Genomic DNA, 27095 nt, shown 5'->3' on the forward strand with positions numbered 1-27095 from the left:
TCTTATTGTTCAATTCCCACCTATGAGTGATAATATGCGGTGTTTCATTTTCTGTCCTTGGGATAGTTTGCTCAGAATGATGGTTTCTACCTTCATCCACGTCCCTACAAAGGACATGAACTCATCCTTTTTTATGGCTGCATAGTGTTCCATGGTGTATATGTGCCACATTTTCTTCAGATTCATAATTAAAAGTCATATCCTGGCAATAAGAACCAGTGTTTCTTTGGAGTTTGTTGCAGTTCATGCATACCACATGGTACGAGAAGAATATTTTTGTCAATATCAGAGCTTTAAACTCCAATGGGGTGGCATTTAGACATATAAGTATTGTGAACAGATAGAGGTATTCTAAGTTTATAACTGAATTCTGAAACGTTGGTCCCAGACATAGATAAACTTAAAATCAATACTCTGTATTTTTACTTTTTGGTGATTATCTTCAGAAGTGACTTTATAAGACTTTCTCTGATCAAAACTTTATTTTACAGGTGGAGAAAAGTAGTTCTGAAAACACTGCTTTTGAACTTGTAGGCCTTTAAAAAAATTGTAATTTGCATGTCCAGTGTGTTTTTTTCTGCTTTTTGCTTTGGCACGTCTAAATAAAGCAAGCCAAAAGTTTGAGTGAATTCTCAATTACCATTCTCTACTGAAGGGGAGGGAAATCTCAGCAGTAAGTCTGACATGGGTCCCATGCAACTGTAATTTTATGTCACTCCACACATAGTCCTGAGGTACAGCCAGGAGTAAGACCTACTCCTGGAATTTCCTTTGGATGCTAGCAACAGTCTCTACAGAGTGTCGACTGGTCTCCCTATGCCATCTTGACTTTCAGAAAAAATAGCAATAGTGGAACATTATTTACCAACACAGGTCTGTACTTTCCCTATTCATTTTGTGGTCAGCATCAGATCCTGATTTCATATTTAAATGCTTATTACTTTAAAAGTGTCTGGAATCAAGTTTCCGTCAATAATTTCAGATAAATTGAAAGCACTGCCTTACTGTTCCTTAAGTCACTCTTAGGGGGGATTTGGATGAGATGATCACAAAGTTTCCTTCCAGCCATATGATTCTATTTTATGGGTTTAGTAAGTGAGGACCTGAGCACTCTAACTGAGTTCAAATTTATAGGCTGGGATGAGTTATATCTCAAGGTACTATAAACATTCATGTCTATGATTGCAGAGACCTGGTCAATAGTATTTAAGAAACCTTTCCATGGCACTAAACAATCTTCTACCACACTAAAAAGCAATCATTTATAATATATCTGTGTGGCCGAATTGTGGGCCTGATGGCCTTTGGATTGAGACATGGCCCCTTCCTGGTTCTACAGCAGCTTCTGGCCTTTGGCCTTGAAGTGGGAAATCTGCTCTGCAGATCTTGGACTTGCCAGTCTGCGTAATCATGTGAACCAATTCTTTATAAGAAAATCTCTCTAGCTTATTATATATATATCTTTATATATCTCCTGTTGATTCTGTTTCTGTGGAGAATTCTGACTAATATCATGGGCAATGAAAAACACATGCTTTTCAGTGTATTTTCAGCCCTTTTTTCCTCTCAAACAACAAACATATTGGATTGTTAGCAGAAAATATGTGCTGTGTTCATTATACACTGGACACATGGGGCATGAGGATGCTACTGTTACAATCTAAAAAAACTTCCTCTTATTCCTCTTTTGAGACAAAAGAGATTTTGAAATGAGCAAATGGTGTTTAATGTGTAAGTTCAATTCAAAAATGTTAAGTGAAAATTGAATAAATCTCCGGAGATATGTAACTTTAAAAATTAATAACATAGGCTGGGCGCAGTGGCTCACGCCTGTAATCCCAGCTCTTTGGGAGGCCGAGGCCAGTGGATCACGAGGTCAGGAGATCAAGGCCATCCTGGCTAACACGGTGAAACCCCGTCTCTATTAAAAACACAAAAAATTAGCCAGGCATGGTGGTAGGTGCCTGTAGTCCCAGCTACTCAGGAGGCTGAGGCAGGAGAATGTCGTGAACCCGGGAGGTGGAGCTTGCAGTGAGCGGAGATCGTGCCACTGCACTCCAGCCTGGGCGACAGAACGGGACTCCATCACCAAAAAAAAAAAAAAAAAAAAAAAAAAAAAAAAAAAAAAAAAAAAAAAAAAAATTAATAACATAAACTATGTTTCCTGATAAACTAATTAACGGCAGGTTGGTAGACATGTTATACATGTGATTGTATTTAAAGTTTTAATGCTTTTACTATAGGCAGTAACAATAACTTTCACTAATTCAGGAAATTCGTATTTTCACCTGTTTTAAAAAAGGACACGATTTTTTCCTCTTACCCTTCCAAAATCACTCAAAACTTTGACACAAAAGGCACTTTCAGCAAAGCCAGCAAACTAAAGGTTAAGAAAATTTAACAAGTTTATTTTCTTTTTCTTTTATTGAGACAGAGTCTCGCTCTGTCACCGAGGCGGGAGTCCAGTGGCGCGATCTCGGCTCACTGCAAGCTCCGCCTCCCGGGTTCACGCCATTCTGCAGCTAGTCAGGATGGTCTCGATTTCCCGACCTCGTGATCTGCCCTCCTCAGCCTCCCAAAGTGCTAGGATCACAGGCGTGAGCCACTGCGCCCGGCCAACAAGTTTATTTTCTTTACAGACCTGTTTTTTGAGGAACGAGACTGTAATTTGTGGCCGAACTCCTACAAGGATGGTGTAGACTAGGGTGTCTCAACCTCAGAACTAATGATGCAAAGTCAACTGATTGTAGATGTTGATCACATCTGGCGAGATAGAGATGAGTGTTCGTTTGACTTTAGTAAGGCAGACGATCCTAGATAATCTGGGTGAGCTTCATCAAATCAGTTGAAAGACCTTAAAATCAGAACCAAGGTTTCCCTGAGGAAGGAAAAATTCCGCCTGTGGACTGCAGGGTTAGCTTCTGTCCCAGAACTGCCAGCCTGCAGCCTGCAGCCTGCCCTACAGATTTCGGTAAGCCAGTTAATTTCTTGTAATAAACCTCCCTCTCCCTCTCCTTTCTTTTCCTTTTCCCCTCTCTCTCTCCCTCCTCCTCCCCAGCCCCCTCCTTCTTCCTCTTTCTCTGTTTCCCTGGTGGCATCCTGACTGATACAGTGACCCTTAATGCTCACACTGATTTACAATGGGAGAACCACCACCATTGTTATTATCAAGGGACATAATGAGGACGGGACTTTATCTCATTTATTTTGTTTCCTCCTGGAGGCTGGCATATGGCTCTCAATAAATGATGGATTGAATGAAATCATTGTTAGCAATAATTGCAAACAGCTCTGGAGCATATAAAACACTATCTGCTAGGAAGTAGGTAATTTGTTTTAAAAAGGCATTATTTAGCTTTATATATATGTATAGACATATATATAGACATATATATATATATAAAGTCCTGTGATTCTGTTCTATTTTGCCCTGTTTTCCAGAGTTTCAGTAGTGTGATTCTATTACTTAAATGATTCTATTACTTAAATAATGAAATACACACATATATACACATATATTTGTATTTCATATATATGTATTGAATATATGTATATATGTATTGAATACGTGTGTAAATATATATGTGTATTTCATTATTTGAGTAATAGAATCACACAGCTGGAACTCTGGAAAACAAAGCAAAAACACCAGTAAATTCATGATCCTGACATCACTAATGCCAGTATTTTGGGGTATTTCCTTCAGGTTTCCCTCCTGAACCCCTACCTTATTATGCATTTATCTTTGTATAGTGGTAATCATACTATACTTACGTTTCTTCCCTGCTTTCCCCCTCGTTATTAGTCTTCATATACATCATTTTTTTCTTTTTTTTCTGTTGAAAATATCTTTACTGTTTAGATAAAATTAGTTTATGCTTATTAATAAGATGTAGCTAGGCCGAGGGGAGCAGATCATCTGAGGTCAGGAGTTTGAGACCAGCCTGGCTAATATGGTGAAACCCCGTCTCTACTAAAAATACAAAAATTAGCCGGGCATGGTGGTGGGCGCCTGTAGTCCCAGCTACTCAGGAGGCTGAGGCAGGATAATTGCTTGAACCCGAGAGGCGGAGGTTGCAGTGAGCCGAGATCGCGGCACTGCACTGCAGCCTGGGCGACAAGATCGAAACTCCGCCTGAAAAAAACAAAACAAAACAAAACAAAACAACAAAAAAGATGTAGGCTTATTGAGCTGTGTTTGGATGCCATACACTGAACTATGCATTTCACATGGTCTATCTCTTTTTATCCTCAAAACAAGAATGTGGTGAGCGTTACTACCGTTCCCAGTGTGCCGATGAGGAAATTGGTCTTGGAACAAATAAAGAGCTCCCTCAATCTGCCGGATGGGAGAACCTCTGAAGAATACGCTCCTTCTCCCTTGCTATACTGCCTCTTTTTGCTAATTTTACGTTATATTTTCTTTTTCTTTTCTTTTCTTTTTATTTTGAGGGGGAGTCTCGCTCTGTCGCCCAGGCTGGAGTGCAGTGGCGCGATCTCAGCTCACTGCAAGCTCCGCCTCCCAGGTTCACGCCATTTTCCTGCCTCAGCTTCCCGAGTAGCTGGGACTACAGGCACCCGCCACCACACCCGGCTAATTTTTTCATATTTTTAGTAGAGACGGGGTTTCACCATGCTAGCCAGGATGGTCTTGATTTCCTGACTTCGTGATCCGCCTGCTTCGGCCTCCCAAAGTGCTGGGATTACAGGCTTGAGCCACCGCACCCGGCCTTATGTTGTTTTCTTTTGTGGATGAAGGGATATATGAACTATGGGAGAGCATTCCTTTTCATCTTGCTCTGTGAAAAAGAACATGTGCCAAGACTCAACATGTGGCTTCACCTTTTACCGTCTAGTTTATCAGAGTTTCTTAAACTTAGCAAAGTGAACCATACCTTTTTTCTTTTAGGTGCGTGACTACTGATGTTTCACTTCTGTTCATGTTTTCAAATTTAGTTCACATTTCAATAATTTTTTACTGAGGATAAAGCCATGAAGTCTGTAGGCTTGGAGTCAGTCACTGGTAATTATACCATTTGAACTCCACATAATCAGGTACATATTTGAAGCCAACAGAAAAAGTACTACAGGGTCGTCATGTAATCCAAGTGGAAGGATGCAAAATAAAATAAATGAATGAATACATACATTTTGGTTATTGTTAAGGAAATGTTCAAAGATTAATATTGGGCACCATCAGGGGAGTTCTTAAGTTTCAGGTGCGAGAAGTGATTCAAAATACAGATTTCCCTCCCTGTTTGGTTCTGCTTAGAAATACTAAGAAATTTTCATTGTCTTTTCACTGTGTGTTCAACACATTGAAACAAACAAACACTAAACTCAACAATCCCAAATATGGGTGATAATTAAAATATGTACATGATCAGATTATAGCACTGCAGAGAAGGAAGGATTACCATTACTGGCATTTTAAAACACAGTTTCACTTCGTTTGTCCTCAAGTAGCTCCTGTGTATTCCAAGAGTGGCATATTTTCCTACTTTTCTTGGTACCCATGCTATTCAATTATTCTTGAGTAAAGGCTTATATACAACTTGAAATTAACTGTGTGTCTTCTGGGTCTGGCTAGTTCATGAACAAGATTTGCTCTCCTCTCCCCTCTGATTTTTAAAAAAATTGTGCTAGTGCTGGTGGAGGTTTTGAGCATTGAGACGTTCTGGTCCTCCTTCAGAGGACAATACATAAGGGCTGCTGATCGCTATGCCAAAGACTAGCTCAGCTGAGTAGCAACTACCCTGCACAACGAAAGGAGCTTTGCTGGATTACAAAAGCTATCTAGAAGATACGTAAGGATGTTTTCCATTCCACTTCTTTGAAACTTCAGCTTGGTAAGGCTCTCTAGAGAGGTGGTAAGCACAAACATATCCTCTCAGTCCTATGTAATATTGAGAAGCCAGGATAGATGTTAGGAGGTGAGCCTACACACCAGCATAAGTCACGGAGTTAACATGCCAGAAGGTTCATACAGGGTACAATTTTAGCCTTAGAAAAATTTGGAATGCTATTTTTGATTTCCTGTTCTCTCCAGTCAGCAACCCAGTGGAAAATGCTGCCTGAGGTGATGGTTTTATAAATATTATGAACTTGCCTTTACCAAGATCTAGGAAAATGATTCAGGAGTAAGTTTAAATCTCAGCTTGAATCTGCATTCATGCAGTCTTATAAACAAAGACTAATAAGTGCAACTCTGGGCAGGGCGCGGTGGCTCACGCCTGTAATCCCAGAACTTTGGGAGGCTGAGGCGGACGGATCATGAGGTCAGGAGACAGAGACCATCCTGGATAACACGGTGAAACCGCGTCTCTACTAAAAATACAAAAAAAATTAACCGGGCGTGGTGGCAGGCACCTGTAGTCCCAGCTACTCGGGAGGCTGAGGCAGGAGAATGGCGTGAACCTGGGAGGCGGAGCTTGCAGTGAGCCGAGATCGCGCCACTGCACTCCAGCCTGGGCGACAGGGCGAGACTCTGTCTCAAAAAAAAAAAGCAACTCTGTTGAAGATTTTGGCCTAGTGCCTTTCTTCTATTTATGTATATGTCCTTAAATTAGAGAGAGTGTAGACAAGCTAGGCCTCAGAAGAACCTGGAAAAGCCCTCCCTGTCTTTCACATGGACAGTTGTGCTCAGGTGGTGTGACTTCAGAGACTCCCTGCTGACTCAGATACCCTGGTTTACCTACATCACAGACTTAGGAAAAGGTTTTATTGAGAAAGTGAATGTGCAAGGCCTTTGAAAACTATAAAACACTATGAAATATAGGGTAGAATACTTGATATAATAATTTTCTCATTTTCAAAAATAAAATATGAGACTACTACTTTTGGATAGAATATAGCTAGTTCTACTGCAGCAACTAGAAAAAACTGGAGAAATTACAAAAATCATATTTTTTAAAACCTGAGAGTTGTGGAAGAAACGAGTACTAGATGAGCTAAAATTACAGAGAGGGGTAAACTGTTCCAAGGTAAGCTGATGATTGACAGTTTTCTTTGGCCCTAGGGGCATTTGTTGATTCTGGACACAGGATGAGGATTGGACTTGGTTCAGGCAGAGGGTCCTTGTGAAGGCAAGACAAACCAGCAAAGCTTTAACCAACATGAGGCTAGTGTGATGAATTGGAAACTTGGAGTGGTTCAAACTCAGAACTGATTTTCTTCACAAGATATTTTCTGAGTTCTTGGACTTTACAAGATACCGAGGAGTGAGTCTGAAAATGTCTAAAGTAAAATGAAACCTCCCACAGGCTTATGCTCTTAAGAAACAAGAAGCATCTAGAGGGTAGAGCCTGCCATAAGCACATGACTGTTTTCCCCATTAAGACCTTTGCCAGATGTTGAAATTTTCTGGGGCCAGGAGACTGGTGAGCTTGTTTGAAAACCTCTGAAGGGTAGAGATACATTTCTCACAATCTTTCATGATTGAGGAAATTGATACCCACCAGACTCTCCATCAAAGGTCTGAGAGGGGTATACCCAAGGGACAGGGATGAACCAAAGATCTATGAAGTCTTACTAAAACTGTAACCAAGCCCCACCTCAATTCAATTCCTGATTGGATTAAGGTGCATAGCCTCTCACCCAGTCTGTCTAAAAGAAGGAAAAAAAAGACACATTCTCTGGTGGAATATAACATGGTTTGGTGGCTCCACTTTTATGCACAATGTCTGGCGTAACAATTAACAATATATAGACATACAAAAGTACAAGAAAATGTGAATGATAATAAAGAGACAAAAAAGACATCAGAACCAGACCACATGATAAAGCTATTAAAATTAGTAGACAGGAACTTTAAAAATAATGTTCAAGAAAAGAAAGAGAGAGATGGAAACAACAGATGAAAATATGGAAAATTTCACCAGAGAATGAGAATCTATTAAAAATTCAAATAGACAGTCTAGAATTGAAAAAAGCCAATATCTGAAATTAAGAGCTAAGTGAATTGGTTTAACAGCAGAAGGGACAAAGTAGAGACTAAGGTTAGTGAACTGGAAGACAGGTCAATAGAAAATAAACAAACTGAAGTCCCAACTGAAGCACAGTGAGAAAAACTAATAGAAAAAAAGGTCCAACATACACATAATTATAGTCCCAGAAAAAGAGAAGAGAGAGAATAGGGAAGAAGCAATATTTAAAAACATGATTAAAATTTTCCAAATTCCGAGGACATTAATTATAGATTTAAGAAGCTCAGAAAACTCCTAGAAGAGTAAACACAAATTTTATCTAGGGACAACACATTAAACCTGCTGAAAGTTAAATACTGAAAAAGAAAAATCTTAAAAGCATCCAGAGATAAAAGACACATCACCTGCAAAGTACAACAATATGACTTGCAGCTGACATCTCATCCACAGATACAGAAGTTAAAGACAATAAGATGACAACTTTAAAATAGTAAAGTAAAATAACTGTCAACCAAGAATTCTATTCCTGGTGAAAATGTCCTTAAAAGGTGAAATGAACACATTTCAGACTAGCAGAAATGGAGGGAATTTGTGGCTGGTAGGCCTCACTAAAAGAAAAACCACAAAGAGTTTTTTAAATAGAAGAAAAAAAATGATTCCAGATGAAAATAGGGAAATTCAGGATGGAATAAAAGAAAGCACAAATGTAAGTAAATACAGGCCATAACAAATAAAAGTTGAGATTCAGAACCATGTTTTATATGTAGTATGCATGTCCCAAACAAACTCTAGCACAATGTCTTATACAAAGTATGTGCTCAGAAAATTTTTTCTGGATATTTTCCCCTAAAGAAATTCTGATCTAATTATAAAGGCAATTATTTAATGATATGAAATTTTTGTTGGCAGAGAGATAATAGGAGTTAGATGCTCTTCTTTAATAATTTTCTTTTTACCATTTTTCTTTCTTTTTCACTCATCCTTCATCATATTTGATATATGACTTGTACACATTTAAGTCACATCTGATATTATTTTATTCTTAATATCCATTGTATTAGTCCATTTTCATACTGCTATGAAGAAATACCTGAGATTGGATAATTTATAAAGAAAAGGAGGCTTAATGGAGTCACAGTTCCACATGGCTAGAGAGGCCTCACAATCATGGTGGAGGGTGAAGGAGAAGCAAAGGCACATCTTACATGGAGGCAGGCAAGAGAGCATGTGCCGGGGAACCGCCCTTTATAATACCATCAGATCTCATGAGACTTATTCTCTATTATGAGAATAGCATGGGAAAAACCTGCCCCCATGATTCAATTACCTCCTGCTGTGTCCCTCTTATAATATATGGGGATTATGGGAGCTACAATTCAAGATGAGACTTGGGTGGGGCACAGCCAAACCATATCAATATAATTTATACTTTTATAGTTTTTCTATTCTTCCTATGTCTTATGTTTTAAGGTCATACTTACTACAAAAATGGTAACTTGGTAATTATTCATTGAATCACAAAAAAGCATAGAACTATAAGAAGTAAAGCAGACCAGTGCTCCATTATTCATAGTATCCTCATTAATGAGGATAACAAAGGCAAGAGTTGGAAACAAATGGAGAAGAAGAGAATATAGGCAGATAACTCAGTGAGAGTCGGAGTATAAATTAGGTTTAAGTTGGAGAGAAGTAGAAGTAGAGGAACCAGGTGTGTGTGGGGGGTGTTGGGAGGGAGATAGGGTTTTGGAAAAGGATAATTAGTGATAGAAAGTATTGGGAAAGGTAAAGTCTGTGATTCTAATGAGAGTTACTCAAGTTCCAGGCAGAGGATTTCATGATTGTTATTCAACACTGCTTAGCATTTGTTCTGTTTGAAAAGTGAAGAAACTGCATTGTGCAGCCTGTGGATTCTTTTAAGGGAATCGTCATCCATCACAAGGGTTGCTCACCATGCTTAGAGTAACACTCAACTCCTGAGCAAGGCTTATATGGTACTACGAGATATGGTCCATGTCTATCTCCGACTCATTTCACACGACTGGGCTCCTCACTTATTCTGCCACTGCTATTTCTTTCTACTCTTTGATCATTTCAAGCTCATTCCTGCCTCATGGTCTTTGTGCTCAGTAATCCCTCCACTGGAATTCCCTTTACAAAGGTTCCCCTGTTATCCATGGACCATACGTTTCAAGACCCCCAGTGGATGCCTGACCCCGTGGATAGTACCAAACCCTACATATACTCATGTTTTCTGATAACCAAGATGGCTACGAGTGACTAATGGGTGGGGAGTGTATACAGCATGCATCTGCCGGGCAAGGGGATGACTCATGCCTCGGGCGGAATGGAGCAGGACAGCACAAGAGTTCATCATGCTACTCAGAATGGTGCATGCAATTTAAAACTCATGAATTGTTTATTTCTGGATTTTTCCATTTAATATTTTCAGACTTCAGATGTCAGTGGGTGGTGGAAACTGCAGAAAGTGAAACCTGGGATAAGGGTGGACGACTATACTGAAATCTTAGCAAGGCCAGCTCCTTTTTGTCATTCAAGTCTCAATTTAAGTGTCATCTTCTCAGAAAGCCCTAGAAAGCAGAGCTTCAGCCCCTTCCACAGCACTGTTTTATTTTCCTAATAGCACTCAGTACTATCTAGAATTATCCTGTTGACTTGCTTATTGTTTCTCTCCACAAAATGTAAGCTCCACAACAGCGAGGTCCTTGCTTGTCTTATCATTGTAAATATGTCAGCCAGTAAAAATTATTATAACTAATTAGATATATAATCATTATATTACAATTAATTAAATATATAATAATTATAATATTATGAAGGAAAATAGTGATAGTAGGTGATAGGTGAAGGATTATTTTAGAATGATCAAAGCAAACCTCTCTGAGCAGTCACAATTCCATAGAGAGCTTACTGAAGCCAGGGAACAAGGCATGGACAGTTGAGGGAAAAGCAATCCCCCAGTAGGTCTGCTAGCAGTTGGGAACATTCCAGATCTTGAGAAAAAACAGGGAGACCCATTTTGCAGGAGTAGTGTGAACACGTGAGATGGTGGTAGGAGATGGAATGATAGCGGGAGGTGGAGTCAGCTAGTGAATGCTCTTGTAGGTAATCCGGTATGAGGGTAACAGAGCGACACGACTGGGCATATGTTGTGTGGCATGTGGGTTTGATGCCTATCCTGGGAGACTGTGAGGAAGTCACTGCAGTAATCCACAGGGGGAGATGCTGGTGGCTAGAGCCACCATGGGATCAGAGAAGATGGCAGAACATGGTTGGACTTTGGATCTTCTTTGAAAGCAGAACTGTTGGGGTTTGCATGGGTGGCTGAGTGGATGCAGTGCTGTTTGCTAAGACAGGGAACACCTGCAGCCCAGGTTTCTGGGGAGAGAGGCTGTGGAGATGCAAGAGCTCCAGGTATGTATTGTTGGGTTTTGCAGGTCTCCTAGAATATGGAGCAGAGGTGCCAGGGAAGCAGCTGGGTAAACACTGGAGTAGGGAAGGGCTAGAGATGTAGTTTGGGAAGCCTCAGTGAGTGGATGGCATGTAAAGCTTTGGGAGTAGATGAAATCTGGGAAGTGAGTATAGGGAAAAGAAGAACCCTGAAAACAGAGCTGTTGGATACTCCAAATGCTGGATATTGAGAAGAAGATGCAGCCAAGGAAACGGAAAAAACGATCTGTGATGTAGGAGTAAAACCTAGAATGTGTTCATCTGTCATAGATGACAGATGAAAAAATAAGCATATGAAAGCCAAGAGAGGGATTAAGTCTGCCAAATTCTGCTGAGAGGTCAATTGAGTAGGTTGAGAGCTGACCCTGGATGTACGTAGTTGGACATTAATTTCAGGAGATGATGGCAGCACCAGTGAAAAGCAGTTTGTTCCTACTCATCCTTGGAGAATACTGGGAGCATCCCACTAACTTCAAGAGAGAAGCAAATATTAAAGGTGTCTTTGCAAAAAAAGTAAGAAAGTCTTCTCCGCTCACATGTTCAATGGAAGCTAGCTATGTAATAGATTAAAAAAAACTGTTTTAACTCATTCTTACATTCCAGTGGACTAAGTAGCAGAGAACACAGGCTATGGTGTTGAAAGATCTGTGTTAGAATCCTGCCCATTAGTTCCTAGCTGTGTGACTTTGGTCAAGCATCTTAACCTCTCAAAGCCCCAGTTTCCTCAACTTTAACTAATAGAGATAACAATGTTGAACTTGTAGTGTAATGAAGTTAAATGAAATATGTGAAGTTCTTTTACATAGTGTGTATTTGATAAATATAATTGTTGTTAATATTATTATTTATGCCCCATCTATATTATGAAAGTAGGAAAAGTTAAAATGGGTTATGCTGGAGTGAGACCAAAAGAAGAGTGAAGTGCAATGGAAATGAAGAGGCAAATGAAGAGGAGGAGGTCACATCAGGAAGCTGGGCAGCTTTACCGGCCATCAGGCTGGACTCAGAGAGGGAGATGGGACAGTTTGAACCAGCAATGTGATGTAATATGGGGACAGTGATAAGTGAAGAAAATCCCAGGGCTTTGTCAGCCATCTTTTTTGACAGGAGAAATAGAGAGAGGCTGGAAAGTAAAATGACCAGGAAAAAAAAAAGCCAGACATGGCTGAGGAAAGACAAGAGTTACAGTGGAAAGCTGGAAAGCAGCAGACCTTGCCAAGCTCCCCAAAGGCCTGATGAGTTTGTCTTCACATTTTCGGAGATGTATCCATGCACACACCTGGGATATGTGAGGGAAAGTGCTCCCTAATTATGTCATTTTCTGCAGTTGCTCACAAGATCTTTGCATCAGGCACAGTACTTCCATGCCTTTCAGACAGGAATATGTAATAATAGTGAAAAGTTAAACTTTATTATTTTTGTAAATAAATAACACATTCAATAAAGTGTATTAGTGAAAATTCTCCCTCCCACGCCTTGTCCCCCAGCTATGCAATTTTCTTTTCCAAAGGTAGCCAATGCTGTTATAATTGTTTCTTATATATATTTCTGGAGATATTACTGATATGTATAAATATAAAAGGTTTCTCCTTAGGATACAAATAAGGCATGCCATATACACTCTTCTGGAATGTATTTTTTCCTTAATATTCTTTGACAATTAGTCCCTACCACTATCCAAAAAGCTTCCCTATTTTTTCTTTTAACAAGCTACATAAGATTCTATTTTATAGGTTTACTGTAATTCACTTAATCAGTCATTCTGGATGGACACACAGCTGTTTGCAATCTTTCGCCACAGTGTGGAAACTTTGGCACACAAAAGTCTGCATATGCATGCATAGACATATATAAGGTAAATTCTAGAAGAGAAATTGCTGAGTCCAAGGGTCCATGTACTTGGAATTTTAATAGATTTTACCAAAGTGCTCTTCATAAAGACTGTGTCAATTTAATCTCCATTAGTAATATATTAGAGTGCCTGGTTTCCCAAACTCTAACACATATTGTTTTATATAACTTTTTAATATTTGTCAAATTTATAGGCTAAAAATGGTATATTGATGTAATTTTATTTTGCATTTCTTTTATTATGAACAGAGTTAAGCATAGTTATTAATGTTTAAGAAATGTTTGTATTTCCTTTTCTGTAAACTGATTATTCTATTCTATTGTTGATATATTTTTCTTTCAACACTTTAAATATTTCATTCCACTCTTTTCTTGCTTGCATGGTTTCTGAAGATAAGTCTGATGTAATTCTTACCCTTGTTCTTCTATAGGTGTCCACTTCCTGTTGCTATAACAGAATACCTGAGACTGAGTAATTTATAAAGAAAAGAGGTTTATTTAGCTCATGATTCTGGAGGCTGGGAGGTCCAAGATTGGGCATCTACATCTGCTCAGTTTCTGATGAGGGCTTCATGCTGTGTAATAACATGGTGGACCATGGGTGCATGCAAAGAGAAAGATGAAGCCAGCTGACCTGTTTTGTAACAACCTGCTCTTGAAAGAACTAATCCAGTCTCTTGAGAACCGCATTAATCCCTTCATGAGGGCAGAGCCCCCATGACTCAAACACCTCTTAACGGCTCCATTACCTCTCAGTACTGTTATGTTGGGAATTTAATTTCAGCATTAATTTTAGAGGGGACAAACCACTTCCATAGTATTCTGCCCCTGGACCCCCAAAACTCACATACTTCTCACATGCAAAATACAATCATTCCATCTCAATAGTACCATAAATCTTAATGTGTTCCAGCATTAACTCAAAAGTCCAAAGTCTCATCTGAGACTAAAGCAGACTGCTTCCAGCTGTGAGCCTGTAAAATCAAAACAAATTATCTACTTCCAAACTACAATGGTGAGATAGGCACGGGGTAGACATTCCCCTTCTAAAAGGAAGAGGTAGGCAGGAAGAAGGGAGTAACAGGCCCCAAGCAAGCCCCAAATCCAGCAGGGAAGACATTAAATTTTTAAAGCTCCAGAATAGTCTTTCACACCATATGTCACCTCTTGGACACACTGGGGTTGGGGTAAACTCCTGAGTCTTCAGGCAGCCCCACTGCTATGGCTTTGCTGGGTACAGACTATGTGGCCACTCTCCCAGTGCCTGTTAACTGTCTCAGGCAGGTGTTGCATGCTGCTGGTGGCTCAACAGTTCTGGGGTCCCAGTGGCAGCCCCACTCCCATGGTTCTACTAGGCATTGACATGGTGGGGACTCTGTGGCAGCTCTACCTCTGTGGCAAGTTTCTGCTGGTCCCGTGGGCTTTCTGTGACATCCTTTGAGATCTAGGTGGAGAAAACCATGCCTCCAAAGCTCTTGTATTCTGCACACCTGCAGAGTTAGCACCATATGGACACCACCAAGGCTTATGGTGTGTGCCCTCTTGAGCAGTGGCCCGAATTACACCTGGGGTCATGTGAGCCTTGCCAGGGCAAGGACTGCTTCCCTGGGATGTGGGGGAACAGTCTGGAGGTGGCCCTAGGCAGCAAGCCTGTTCTGCCCTCAAGGCCCTAAGGTTCTGAGTCCATGATGAGAGGAGCAGCCTCAAAGATCTTTATAATGCCTTCAGGACCATTCTCCCATTGTCCTGATGAGCAAAACCTAGCTTCTTTCTGTCTGCTAATCTTTTTAGCAAACAATTGTCTGGCTGCATCTTTGTATTGACTTTTTGCTCCCTACATGGCCACACTGAATTTTCCAAATCTTTACACTCTGCTTCCCGCTGCTCCTGTAACTCACTGTAAGTGGCCAGAAGTAACCATGCAGTATCTTGAGCACTTTCCTGCTTAGCTATTTCTTCCACCAGATATTCTAGTTGTCTCTCTTAAATTCCGCCTTCCATAAAGCCCTAGTGCATAAAAACAATGCAGCCAAGTTCTTTGCAACTGAATAACAAGGATGCCTTTATTCCAGGTTCCAATACCTTGTTCCTCATTTCCATCTGAGACCTCAGAATGGTTCTTCCTGTCCATATTTCTATCAGAATTCTGGTCACAACCACTTAAGTAATCTCTAAGAAGTTCCAGACTTTCCCTAGTCTTTGTCTTCTTCTGATCCCTCACTAGGATCTCCCTCAATGCTCTGCTCACAGTATAGGGTTTTTCTAGCCGACTCCTTCAAATTCTAGACACTACCCATTACCTGGTTCCAAAGCTGCTTTTACATTTCCAGGCATTTGTTATAGCATCAACCCCAATGTTGTTACCAATTTTCTGTCTTAGTTCGTTTTCTGTTGCTGTAACAGAATACCACAGACTGAGTACTTTACAAAGGAAAAAGGTTTCTTTAGTTTATAATTTTGGAGGTTGCGCAGCTAAATTTGGTCAGCTTCTGGTGTGGGCCACCCGCTGCATCATGCATGGTGGAGAAGTGAAGGGGGAGGCAGGTGCGTGCAAAGAGAAAGACGAAGTGGGCCAACCCACCTTATAACAACCTACTCTTGAGAGAACTAACCCAGTCCCAAGAGAACTGCATTAATCCCTTTGTGAGGGCGAAGTCCCTGTGACTCACCTCTTAAAGGTCCTATTACCTCTCCATACTGTTGACATTGGCAATTAAATTTCAACATGAGTTTTGGTAGAGACAAACCACATCCAAACCATAGCAATAGTAAAGGTGTCCCCTGCTCCCCTCCTCCACCTTAGCTTCTTTCAAGATATTCTCTTTATTTTTGACTGTCTGCAGTTTGAATATATGCCCGGGTGTAGATTTTTTTGGTATTTATCCTGCTTAGAGGTCTTTGAGCTTCCTAGTTGATGGTTTGGAGTCTATAATTACTTTTGAAAAATTCTCAACTATTATTACTTCCAATTTTCTGCTATTTATTTTTCTTTTCTTTCTGGCATACCCATTAGAATATTTATACTTTTTATAATTGTCTCACAGTTCTTTCATATTCTGATCTATTTTTTCAATCTTTAAAAAAATCTTTGGATTTTAGCTTGAGAAGTTTCTGTTGACATATCTTCAAGCTCCCTAATCACCTAATCACTTTTTCAGCTGTGTCCAGTTTACTGACAATCTCATCAAAGGCATTCTTCATTTCTGTTATAGTCATTTTGATTTCTACCACTTCTTTTAGATTCTTCCCTTTAGTTTCCATCTCTCTGTTGACCTTACCTATCTATTCTTGCATATTGTCCACTTTTTCCATTAGAGACTTTAGCAAATTAATCATTGTTATTTTAAGTTTTCAGTGTGATAATGCCAAAATCTCTGCTGTTTTTGAGTCTAGTTCTTGTTTGTTTTGTCTCTTCAGACTGTACTTTTTTGCTGTTTAGCATGTCTTGTAATTTTTTGTTGAAAGCTAAACATGATATATTGAATAAAAGTGACTGAGGTAGATAGGTCTTTAGTGTGAGGTTTTATATTTATCTGGCTAGGGGTTAGGCTGTGTTTACTCTCTGCTGTAGCTGTAGGTGTCAGAGGCTAAAATGTCCTCTGATGTCCTTGTTTCAGTCTGCTCTGTTGTCTTTGGGATTCCCTAGAGATTCCTGGTGTCTGAGTCTTGCAGTTCTTTTAGTTCTAGTGTAGTTTAGTTTAGTTCTAGTGATGTAGTGGTAAGGTGTGAGGAGACGTGTTATAGATTACTATGATTAGGGCACAGTCTGTTAGTCAGCCTGGGCTGGGTATTTCCCTATCTCCACGCTGAAGGCTAGAAGGGGCTGGAGTTGTCTATTTCCCCTTCTCCAGGTTGGTTAGGCTCTGCTCAAATAGTTTTCCTTGAGGGCAGGCCTTGCTAAGAAGAGAGAACCCTGGGCATATTTCAAAATGGTCACTTTTCCTTTCTTCTTGAGGGATGTAGAAGAGGATTTTTCTCAGATCTTCACAGGGAGAACCTGGTAGGGTTCCTGAAGGTAAAACTCAGGAAAGTGTGGGGACTCCTGTTAGAAAATTCATAGGAGAGTTTTTCGATGAATTCTTAACTCTCAAGCTTGTCACAATGAGCCTCCAGCAATTACAGTTTGAAGTGTTCCTACCGATACCAGCTCCAGCTGTGGGCTCCTACTCTTCTCCTTCTGCTCTGGTAAGCTGTGATTCTCTGTATCTGCCTGTCTGCCTCTCCAATTTTCAGGGCAGCAGTTTCTCCTATGACCTTAATTCTTGATGGATCTAAGAAGAGTTCTTGATTTTCAGTTCATTCATCTTTTTCCTTGTGTGCATGGGAATGATGACTTCCAAGCACTTAACATGTTGGATCAGACACCAGCTTTTCTTATTGATTTGTAGGAGCTTTACATAAACAGGGTCAGATGAGTGCACATATAAAAATATATATATGCTCACATACACACAGACACAGATACACACACACATATATCACCATCACTCAAACTGGAGTGCAGTGGCATGATCACAGCTCATTGCAGCCTTGACCTCCTGGACTGAAGAAATCCTCCCACTTCAGCCTCCCAAGTAGCTGGGACTACAGGTGTGTGCCACCACACCCAGCTAATTTTTTAATTTTTTTGTAGAAACATGGTCTTGCTATGTTGCCCAGGCTGGTCTCAAACTCCTGGCCTCAAGTAATCCTCATGCCTCTGCCTCCTAAAGTGTTGGGATTACAGGCATGAGCCATCGTGCCAGCCAGCATTTTTTTTTTTCGAGACAGAGTCTTGCTGTGTTGCCCAGGCTGGAGTCCAGTGGCGCGATCTCAGCTCACTGCAAGCTCCGCCTCCCAGGTTCATGCCATTCTTCTGCCTCAGCCTCTCGAGTAGCTGGGACTACAGGTGCCCGCCACCATGCCTGGCTAATTTTTTGTATTTTTAGTAGAGACGGGGTTTCACCGTGTTAGCCAGGATGGTTTCAATCTCCTGATCCGCCCGCCTCGGCCTCCCAAAGTGCTGGGATTACAGGCATGAGGCACCACATCTGGCTGCCAGCCAGCTTTTTATATATTAGAAAAATGAGTCCTTTATATGAGATGCATTTTTTCCATTTCATCATTTATCTTTTGAATTCATGTTTTTCTCCCATGCAGTTAAAAATTTTTTTTGTGTGTGTGTGTGGTTGCATTTATCAATATTCTCTTTTAGGCATTTGGATTCTATGACACATTTAAAAAGGCCTTCACAATTCAGATCATAAGGAAAATCTTCCATTGTTTCCTTTAGGACTTGTTATAGTTTTATTTTTTACATTTAAAATATTTGCATTTGGGTTTTATCGTCATGTAAGTATGAAGAATAAACACTATTTGTGTTTTTTAGTTGTTTATTCTGTTGTTTCAAAACCATTTACTCATAGTTCACTTTTTCCCCATTAGTTGATTATCATATATAAAATTCTAATATGTATTTGGATCTATATAATTTCTATTCTGTTATTGCTTTATCTGTTTATTCATAGGCTAATATAAATAATTCATATGACACTGTTCTAATTATTATAGCTTTAAAAAATATTTTAAAATATTGTATGGCTAGTTACCCCTTAATTTTTCTTGTTAAAAAAATTTCTTGTCAATTTTAATTTATTTTTCCATATTACCTGTAGCATCAGTGTATCTAATTTTAAACATCTTGGCATTTTTATTATTATTGTGTTTAGATTAATTTAGGAAGGATTATATATTTATGCAATTGAATTTTTCTATCTAAGAACATGATATGCCTTTCAATTTGTTCAGGGCATCTTTTGTATTCCAAGAAATATCTTAAAATATTTCTTGGTCAGGCCGGGCATGGTGGCTCATGACTGTAATCCCAGAACTTTAGGAGGCTGAGGCGGGTGGATCACCTGAGGTTAGGAGTTCAAGACCAGCCTGGCCAACACGGCAAACCCCATCTCTACTAAAAATACAAAAATTAGCCAGGCTTGGTGGCACATGCCTGTAATCCTAGCTACTCGAGAGGCTGAGACAGGAGAATCACTTGAACCTGGGAGGCAGAGGTTGTGGTGAGCCGAAATCAGGCTACTGCACTCCAGCCTGGGTGACAAAGTGAGACTCTGTCTCAAACAAACAAACAAACAAACAAAAAAACCCCAAAAAACCACATATATATATATGTATTTCTTGGTCGGGAGCAGTAGGTCATGCCTGTAATCCAAGCACTTTGGGAGGCCAAGGTGGGAGGATCTCTTGAGCCCAGCAGTTCGAGACCAGCCTAAGCAACATAGTGAGACCTTGTCTCAAAAAAAAAAAAAATTTTTTTTTTTCTTCATATATATAGATCTTGTACATTTTTTTGTTGTTGTTAATTCTGCTCCTGGGGATCTTATGTCTCCTTTCCTTCCTTCCTTCACTTTCCTTTCCTTTTTAAAAAACCTGTTGTAACTGGGGTCTTTTCCTTCCTTCATTTTGTCTTCTAACTGGTTGCTGTTCATATACACTCAGTGTAACTGGTTGTTGATATATACAAGTATATATGCCCATCATTTATTTCTGTGTATTTTGAGAAGGCATGCTATTAAAAAATTTAAAACTATATGCCTGTTATAATCGAGGGCGGTGTTACACAACGAGGGTCTGATGTCTGTGAACTTGGCTCCACCATTTATTAGCACTGTGGCAATAGGCATGCTACTTAATTTCTATAAGCCACAGTTTCCTCATCTATAATATGGGATAAAATAATACCTCATAGGACAGTTTTCAATATTAAGAAGATAAAGCACAAAAGCACTTAGCAGGGTGTTGGAAACACAGTAAGCAGTCAATAAATGGTGGCTACAAAGGTTCTATCTTTTTACCATGAAACTCAAACCTAGTTCCTGGGGTCACACTGGGAATAGACTTCAACCTTCCCAAACCATTCCCCTCCATCCCATGCTCCTTACAGCTCCTAAACAAAAGCCCATAAGTAGATTGAAGGGTTGTGGGGTGGGGAGGAGGAGAACGAAGGAAACAGATGGAAGGGCAGAGGCCCAGTGACGCCTTTACTGTAGAGAAGGAATGAAATGACTCTGTACTGATTTGCATCTGGGGGTCCAGGGAAACTGAAGGAAGACAAGCTAATGAACAAAGAGGGGAAGGTGGACTTTTTCCAAAGGGCCACTTCAAATTTGCAGAGGACTTTATAGCTGACAGGCCACTTTAACCTACATGAACCAGTCTTCACAGCAAAGAGCTGGGACCCGTGAGGAGAGGGCCCGTAGCCACACATGGAGTAGGCAGAGGGTCAGATGATGTGTTTCAGATCTGCAGACTCCCATTCCAGTGCTCATTCCTTTTCATAGCCCTCTTTTACTTCTCTTGTCATTTATTCCCATTTGGGCCTAAGTACTAAATTGACAACAGAAAAGACAGATGACAAACATGATAGAAAACACAGGAAAGGGGAAGAAAGGAAAGCAAGAGGAGTTAAAACGTTTTGAGAAGACAGAGCCTCAGGGAGCTTTGGGATTAAAATCAATAACAGTATTTGCTGAATACCCGCATGGGAGAAATCCATGGGGGAACTATATAAGGAATAGTGTAATGATAGCGACTATGTCTTGAGGGTCTATTGTGTGCTGCTTGTTTTGTGTGCATTTTTTTTTCCTTTTACTCCTAACAACAGTCTTTCGAGGCAGGAGTTATTAACCCAATTACACCACGTGTCTCTAGAAGGCAAGGCCTCAGTCTTCTTTGAGTACTAACATCTATGTACTCACTGAAGAAGACTTGTAAAACATACTCATAGTCCTGGACATAGGAGTTCATGGTTTTGCCAGAGCTGTGAAGGAACCTTGAGGATGTCAGCCCTAACGAGTGGGGTGAGTACAGGAAAAATGTGATGTGGCCAGTGCAAGGAAGGACACTGTTTCTCTTACTACAATAAGAAAAACAACCAGACCAAATCAACCAACAAAACCAAGCAAGAGAAATCTGATGGGGAAGGGGCGAGGAAGCAGCAAAAGCTTCTTGCAGCTGGAGTTAGGGATGCGGATGAAATGTGGATCAAGCCAACTGCAGTGGGGGAGGCTGCTCAACCTGAGAAAGTGCTCCATCAGCTACTTCGCCCTCTCTTCCACTGCTGCAACGCTTTTTAAAGCGACAGTCACACGCTGCAGGATTCGGAAGCGGAAATGGTCTTTGCTCATTGGATGACAATCTAAATTCAGATCGAAAGAATGTGGTTGGAGACAGCTGGTGGAAATGGTCCCAGTCTTGTCTTCACTGGAAATGTCCAATGTCCACGTGCTGCTCGTTTCTCTTCTTATGAAGCGTCTCCCTGTCTCTCTGGGCCTGTCTCTGTTTCTTCCATCGCTTTTTTTCCCCACTAAGTAACCATCCCGGCGCATTGTACCCAACTGGTCGAGGAACGCCCCTGCTGTACCCATCGCTGCTGGCTGCCTCGGAGATTAATGCGAGCGACTCGGGTGGTTTATGAGAAGTGACACTTACTACCCAGCTTCTTGTATCTGCCGCCGAGCAGTTAACGTTAAAGCCCGCTCTGTACCACCGCGGATGTGACTGCTGTAAATACCACGGGGCAGGGCTCTCATGCTTCAGAAACACGTAAGCAAGACGCACCGAGCCAGCCCCGGACACCCAATGACCCTGGACTGCGGCAAAGGGGGGTGGGAAAGGAAGAGGGGAGGACCACCTCGCTCTTCTCTCCTTCCTCCTCGCCCGGGCCGGAGCACGCCTTCCTCCCCGGAGGGCAGGGGAAGGTCGCTCCAGGTCGCTGGCACCTCCAGCGCCCCCGAAATCTGCAAATTCATCGCTCCCTTTCGTCTTCAGGCGAAGCCCTCCCGTCCGGAGTAGGGCCAGCCCCAGTTATGCATCTCCAGCCTTTAGCTGACTACTAAGGCGGATCCGACTTCTCCCCCATAACCAGGTTTTGATTCGCTTCCCCACCGCAGGGGTTCAGTCTCTGCTTTCGACTTTGCTTCTCAGTTGCACGCCCCGCAGTGTGGAGCTGCGCTCAAGTCTCGGCAACTTTCACCATCTTGACCCGAGAGTCGGGCCGTTTCTAAGACAATGTGAACAAAGAGGAGCAGGGGGAGGGAAGGGGGGCCCCGCGGGAGGGCTGTGGGCGAGAGTGTGTGTGTGTGTGTGTGTGTGTGTGTGTGTATGTGTGTGTGTGTGTGTGTTGGGGGGCGCCGCGCTCCGCGCCCGCCGCCACTGGGGATCCGGGCGCAGGCAGGCTGTCCCGGGCGCAGAGCGCGCCGCCTCCAGTCTCTCGGGCGGGCCCGGCCCGGCAGGGCCCCTGGCGGCCCCCGGAGGCGGGTTTCTTTGTCCCTGACTCCCGCTGGGCGCGAAGGCCGCCGGCGGCTAACAGAAACCCGAGCCCGCGCAACGGAGCTCAGGCTTCCACGTGCGGCCCCGCAGGGCAGAGCAGGAAGGAGCGGCTGCAGCCCCGGGGCGCCCCGCAAGCATCCAGTGCCCGGCCCTCCCAGCTCCGCGGCGGGCTTCGGACGGTGGAGTGAGACACCAGAACTCGCCTTTCGCGTCCCCGAGCCGATGCAGGGCTTGGGATGGCGCCGCTCGTCCTAAGCAGCGTGGTCTGGGGGCGAGAAGACGCCTACTGGAGCGCTCCCCTCCACCCAGACTCCCGAAGACGCGCGCCCGAGTCGAAGTCGGGGACATTGAAGGTTCTCTGGCGCCCCCCTGCCGACTGCTTTGCGGCCGCCGGGACCCGAGCAGCGGGGCGGGACCTAAACATAGCCCCAACCCAAAGATGCCCAGCAAAACGCTCCAAACAAAACAGAAACGGTGGCCGCATCTGCGTGTGTGTGTGCGTGTGTGTGTGTGTGTGTGTGTGTGTGTGTGTGACGGGGGAGAGGAGTTGATCTTACCTGAAACATAGTTTGCGCTTCTGTGTGTGTGGCCGAAGAATGGAAGAGAAACTGCCATGGCCATCCGAGCCCATTAAATCAACTCCCATTCCCTCCGACTCTCTCAACTCAGTCATATTCTATAATACAACGCAAGGTTACAGAGCCCCAGTGAAAACTAGTTTCCCAGTTTCACTCTGACCCTCCATCAATGTAGCCAGCCAGCTAGATTGTAGGTTACCGGCTTCAAGTCTGCAGGAGAACTTTGAGTCTCGGGAGACTCAGGGTTTCTTCCTCCCGCCTCTCGCAGTGCATCTTTCATTTGCTTTTCTTTGTAAAGCCAGGGCTCCTCGGCTGCCTCCCAGGAAGTCCTGCGCTCTGGCGCGCCGCACCTCGCCTGCCGCAGAGCGGCGCGGGCAGTAAGCCGGGCGCTAGGACCGCGGGGAGCCCGGGCTGCGGCGGCGCTACCTTAAACCCAGCCCAATGCCGCTGCCTGCGCCACTCTGCGCGCCGGCGGGGGCTGCGCAGGAGGAGCGCTCCGCCCGGCTACAACGCTCCGCGAGCCGGCGCGGCAACACCTGTTCGCGGCAGCCTGGGCGGCACGCGAGCTCCCGGACGCGGCTCTCCTCGCTCGCCGCTCGCCACCCGTTCTAAGCCAATGGACATCTGCCGAGCCTCTGGAGAATCCTGGATACTAGCTTTGGACGCCTAAAGTTTCTTCTTCTTTTTGTTTTATTATTATTATCATTTTTTGGAGGGGGGACCGGGAGGGGAGATTTGTCGCCGCCACCAACGTGAGATTTTTTTTTTTCCCCTTGAAGGATTCATGCTGATGTCTGCAGAGTCGGTTAGAGAGTAAAAACAGCGCATGCCTTCCTGGAGTCAGGATCCGTAAATTCTGACGTAGCCCGTGCATCTTAAAAATCCCTATAATAACGCCTAGGCATTTAAGTTGCTATGGTCATTCTGATCTCAAACCAAATGGAGAAACTACGGATTTTTTTTCCTTATTACGGTCGGATGGGATGAAGACCTTCCTGCCTGCTAAGAGCTGGGGATCTATCTATAGAGATACATAGATATGTTTATCAATATGTCAGTGTGTGAGTATAAAGTGGTGGTTTCTTAGACTATCAGTGGTTTGACCTTGAACCTGTGCCAGTGAAACAGCAGATTACTTTTATTTATGCATTTAATGGATTGAAGAAAAGAACCTTTTTTTTTCTCTCTCTCTCTGCAACTGCAGTAAGGGAGGGGAGTTGGATATACCTCGCCTAATATCTCCTGGGTTGACACCATCATTATTGTTTATTCTTGTGCTCCAAAAGCCGAGTCCTCTGATGGCTCCCTTAGGTGAAGTTGGGAACTATTTCGGTGTGCAGGATGCGGTACCGTTTGGGAATGTGCCCGTGTTGCCGGTGGACAGCCCGGTTTTGTTAAGTGACCACCTGGGTCAGTCCGAAGCAGGGGGGCTCCCCAGGGGACCCGCAGTCACGGACTTGGATCATTTAAAGGGGATTCTCAGGCGGAGGCAGCTATACTGCAGGACTGGATTTCACTTAGAAATCTTCCCCAATGGTACTATCCAGGGAACCAGGAAAGACCACAGCCGATTTGGTAGGTATACCATTAACCCTTTAGTGTCCATGAGATGACATGTCGAAATTATAACTACCAAGAAGGTGGTGGCCGGGTGGGGGACGTGGGAAGGGTTCTCCCCTCCTCCCCTCTTTCTCTGTATCTCTGTCTCTCTCTCTCTGTCTTGCCAGCTCCGAAAAAAAAAATGCCTCCGGAATTGCAGATCTGCTGCTGGCACTGATGCAAGTATACACTGAAAGGCCCCCTACTTTTAATTTAAAGGGGGGCATAATTTATAAATATAATACAAGTTTCCAGTTCTTTTGCATCAGATACACGGGTTTAGGAAGTTTCTTTTAATTGCACGAGTTTAAAGCTTTAATCATTAACTACTAAGAACTTAATGCAGTTTCTTGAAGGCAGTGGGTATCTTGTGCCCAAATTAAGGTTTTTTTCCTTTCCCCCTTTCCTCTAGTAAGTATACTGCTTGAATTGTATATTAAGCGCATTGTTTATTCCCCCCTGTGAGGGTCTGAAAGCCCCATAGGCGAAGGTTGCTGACGGATTGTCCTGTTGGGAGGACTAAAGTCATATTTTAGGCTCCGTGAAAAGCAGGGGCAGAGGCTTGGGGGAAAATGACTTGGGAAGAGGCAGGACGCTCAGGGGTTTTTGTCCTTCCAGCTATCAAGTGATAACCTCTGCTTTTAAATTTCCATAGTGTGCAGCCCTGTGTAGGTCTCCTGCGTGGCTCTCTGGTGTGAGTGTGTGCGCGCGTGCAAACGCTGCGAGCGAATTTTAAAGGGCATTCCGAGGATTTCATTTTTCAGCGGAGGGTATTTGTGACTCAGCACCGAGGGCTGCAGACTCGAGGGCTGGCGGCTCTGCCCACTTTATGCCTGCACACACGTGCTTGCCAGGGCACCCTGAGCCCAACCGCACGAAGTCAACTAACACAGTCCCAACTGGGTGGACTCTTGAGTTTTTTCCTTACTTAAAAAAAAAAAATTAAGCGCCAGTTTGGGCAACTAGACTGTTGGAAGGAGTTAACTTCTGAGTGAACCCACCTGACAACACTTAAAGTAGGTCGTAAAAAACAAAGTCCTCTGGTGATTTTTCTTCCTCATGCTTTAGTGCCAGATGTTGAACACAATCTAAACTGTATGTTTAGCTTCGTGCGGCTGCGGATGATGCCAGAAGGTGAGGAGGACTTAGGCCTGGGCTGGGGATGGTCCCAGATCCACGAGGCCCAGGATTTGCTCCTCATGCTCACCCCTGAGCCTAAGACCACAGCTGAGCCTAGTAGTGTGAAATTGCTCTGGCCGTCTCCACTCGCTGCTTAAAAAAAAGTTATAGCTCTTTGCTTTGCAATTATTCAGTTGAAATATAACTATCCCCTCCCCACCCCAGAAGTAAAGGTAGATTCTAGTTGTTGCAAAGAGAAGACTAAACTTTACTAAAAGTGCCGTTTCCATCTGGCCTCTTTAAGGGCTGCCACCCTGCCTAGCGTTCGATACCAGAACAACAGGCAGTGGGCGGCCCTGGGTGGGCGAGCGAGTGTGTCCAGGGCGGCGGCGGCCACCCGCAGGGTGTCGGGGCCGCGCCGACCAAAGCGAGCGGCGTGGGCGGCCGGCCTAGGTGTGCCAGGCGGCCGGAGCTCCAGCCCTCCCGCGCTCGCGGCCGGCAGGTGCCCGCTCGGCCGCCCGGGCCCCGCGGCGCACTTAGCGGCTGCCGGGCCGGCTCCGCGCGGTCCTAAACGCGCTCGCGTTCCGGCTCCCTTTCCGCCTGGCTCGGGTGCGCCCTTCAGTGCTGCGGGGACCACGGGGGCCGGGGGGCGGCAGGCAGGGGCTGACACACTTCTGGCCGCGTTTAGGGAATCCGGTTTTTCATTTTGGCCCAAGTTGAGCCCATTCGCTTTCTCTTTGTGTGTGAGAGTGGGTCTGGCGGGGCTGACAGCCGCCGCCCCGGGCTGCACGGTGGTTTGCGGTGTGGGAACGGCTGCAGGCGCGCGCAGCGGCAGGAGAGTTGGTGGCGGGGACAGAGGACGGGCTGGAGGTCGGACCCCTGAGCTCCCCTGTCCCATTCCGTGTCCTTCTTCTGAAGCACGCAGCCGGGTTTTGGAGACTCGAAGGGCTCCGTGGTGCCCGGGAGGTGGGTCGGGGGCCCCTGGCCGGAGCCGCAGGGGAAGGAGTGGGGGTGGGGGGGACAAAGGGCCGCGGAGGCGGGCGGAGGGGGCGGCGTGCTATTGTTAACCGCTTTCCGAGAGCAGAGCTCGCGAGCTCGCCGATCGCGATCTGGCTTTCCCGCGCCCCCGCCTCCGCTCCGGCTTCACAACCGGGGGAGCCCGGGGTGTGCGCGGGAGCGCGGCGGGGGCGCACGGCTGCAGGGGCGCCGCGGCGGGCCCAAGCCGGTT

General features: G+C 43.7%; 1 protein-coding gene across 1 annotated transcript in view; it reads left to right on the top strand.

Annotated features, from left to right (window-relative positions):
• The first annotated feature begins 23366 nt into the window (after positions 1 to 23366).
• The window catches only part of FGF9 (fibroblast growth factor 9), a 33675-nt gene continuing 29946 nt past the window's right edge, over positions 23367 to 27095 (top strand). The window contains exon 1 of the mRNA XM_004054245.5: positions 23367 to 24724. Within this exon, the coding sequence (XP_004054293.1) occupies positions 24448 to 24724 (277 nt within the window). The 5' untranslated portion in view covers positions 23367 to 24447. The remainder of the gene's footprint in view (positions 24725 to 27095) is intronic.

This window comes from Gorilla gorilla, chromosome 14 (assembly GCF_029281585.2).
Source record: "Gorilla gorilla gorilla isolate KB3781 chromosome 14, NHGRI_mGorGor1-v2.1_pri, whole genome shotgun sequence".
In the NCBI taxonomy this organism is placed as follows: Eukaryota; Metazoa; Chordata; class Mammalia; order Primates; family Hominidae; genus Gorilla; species Gorilla gorilla.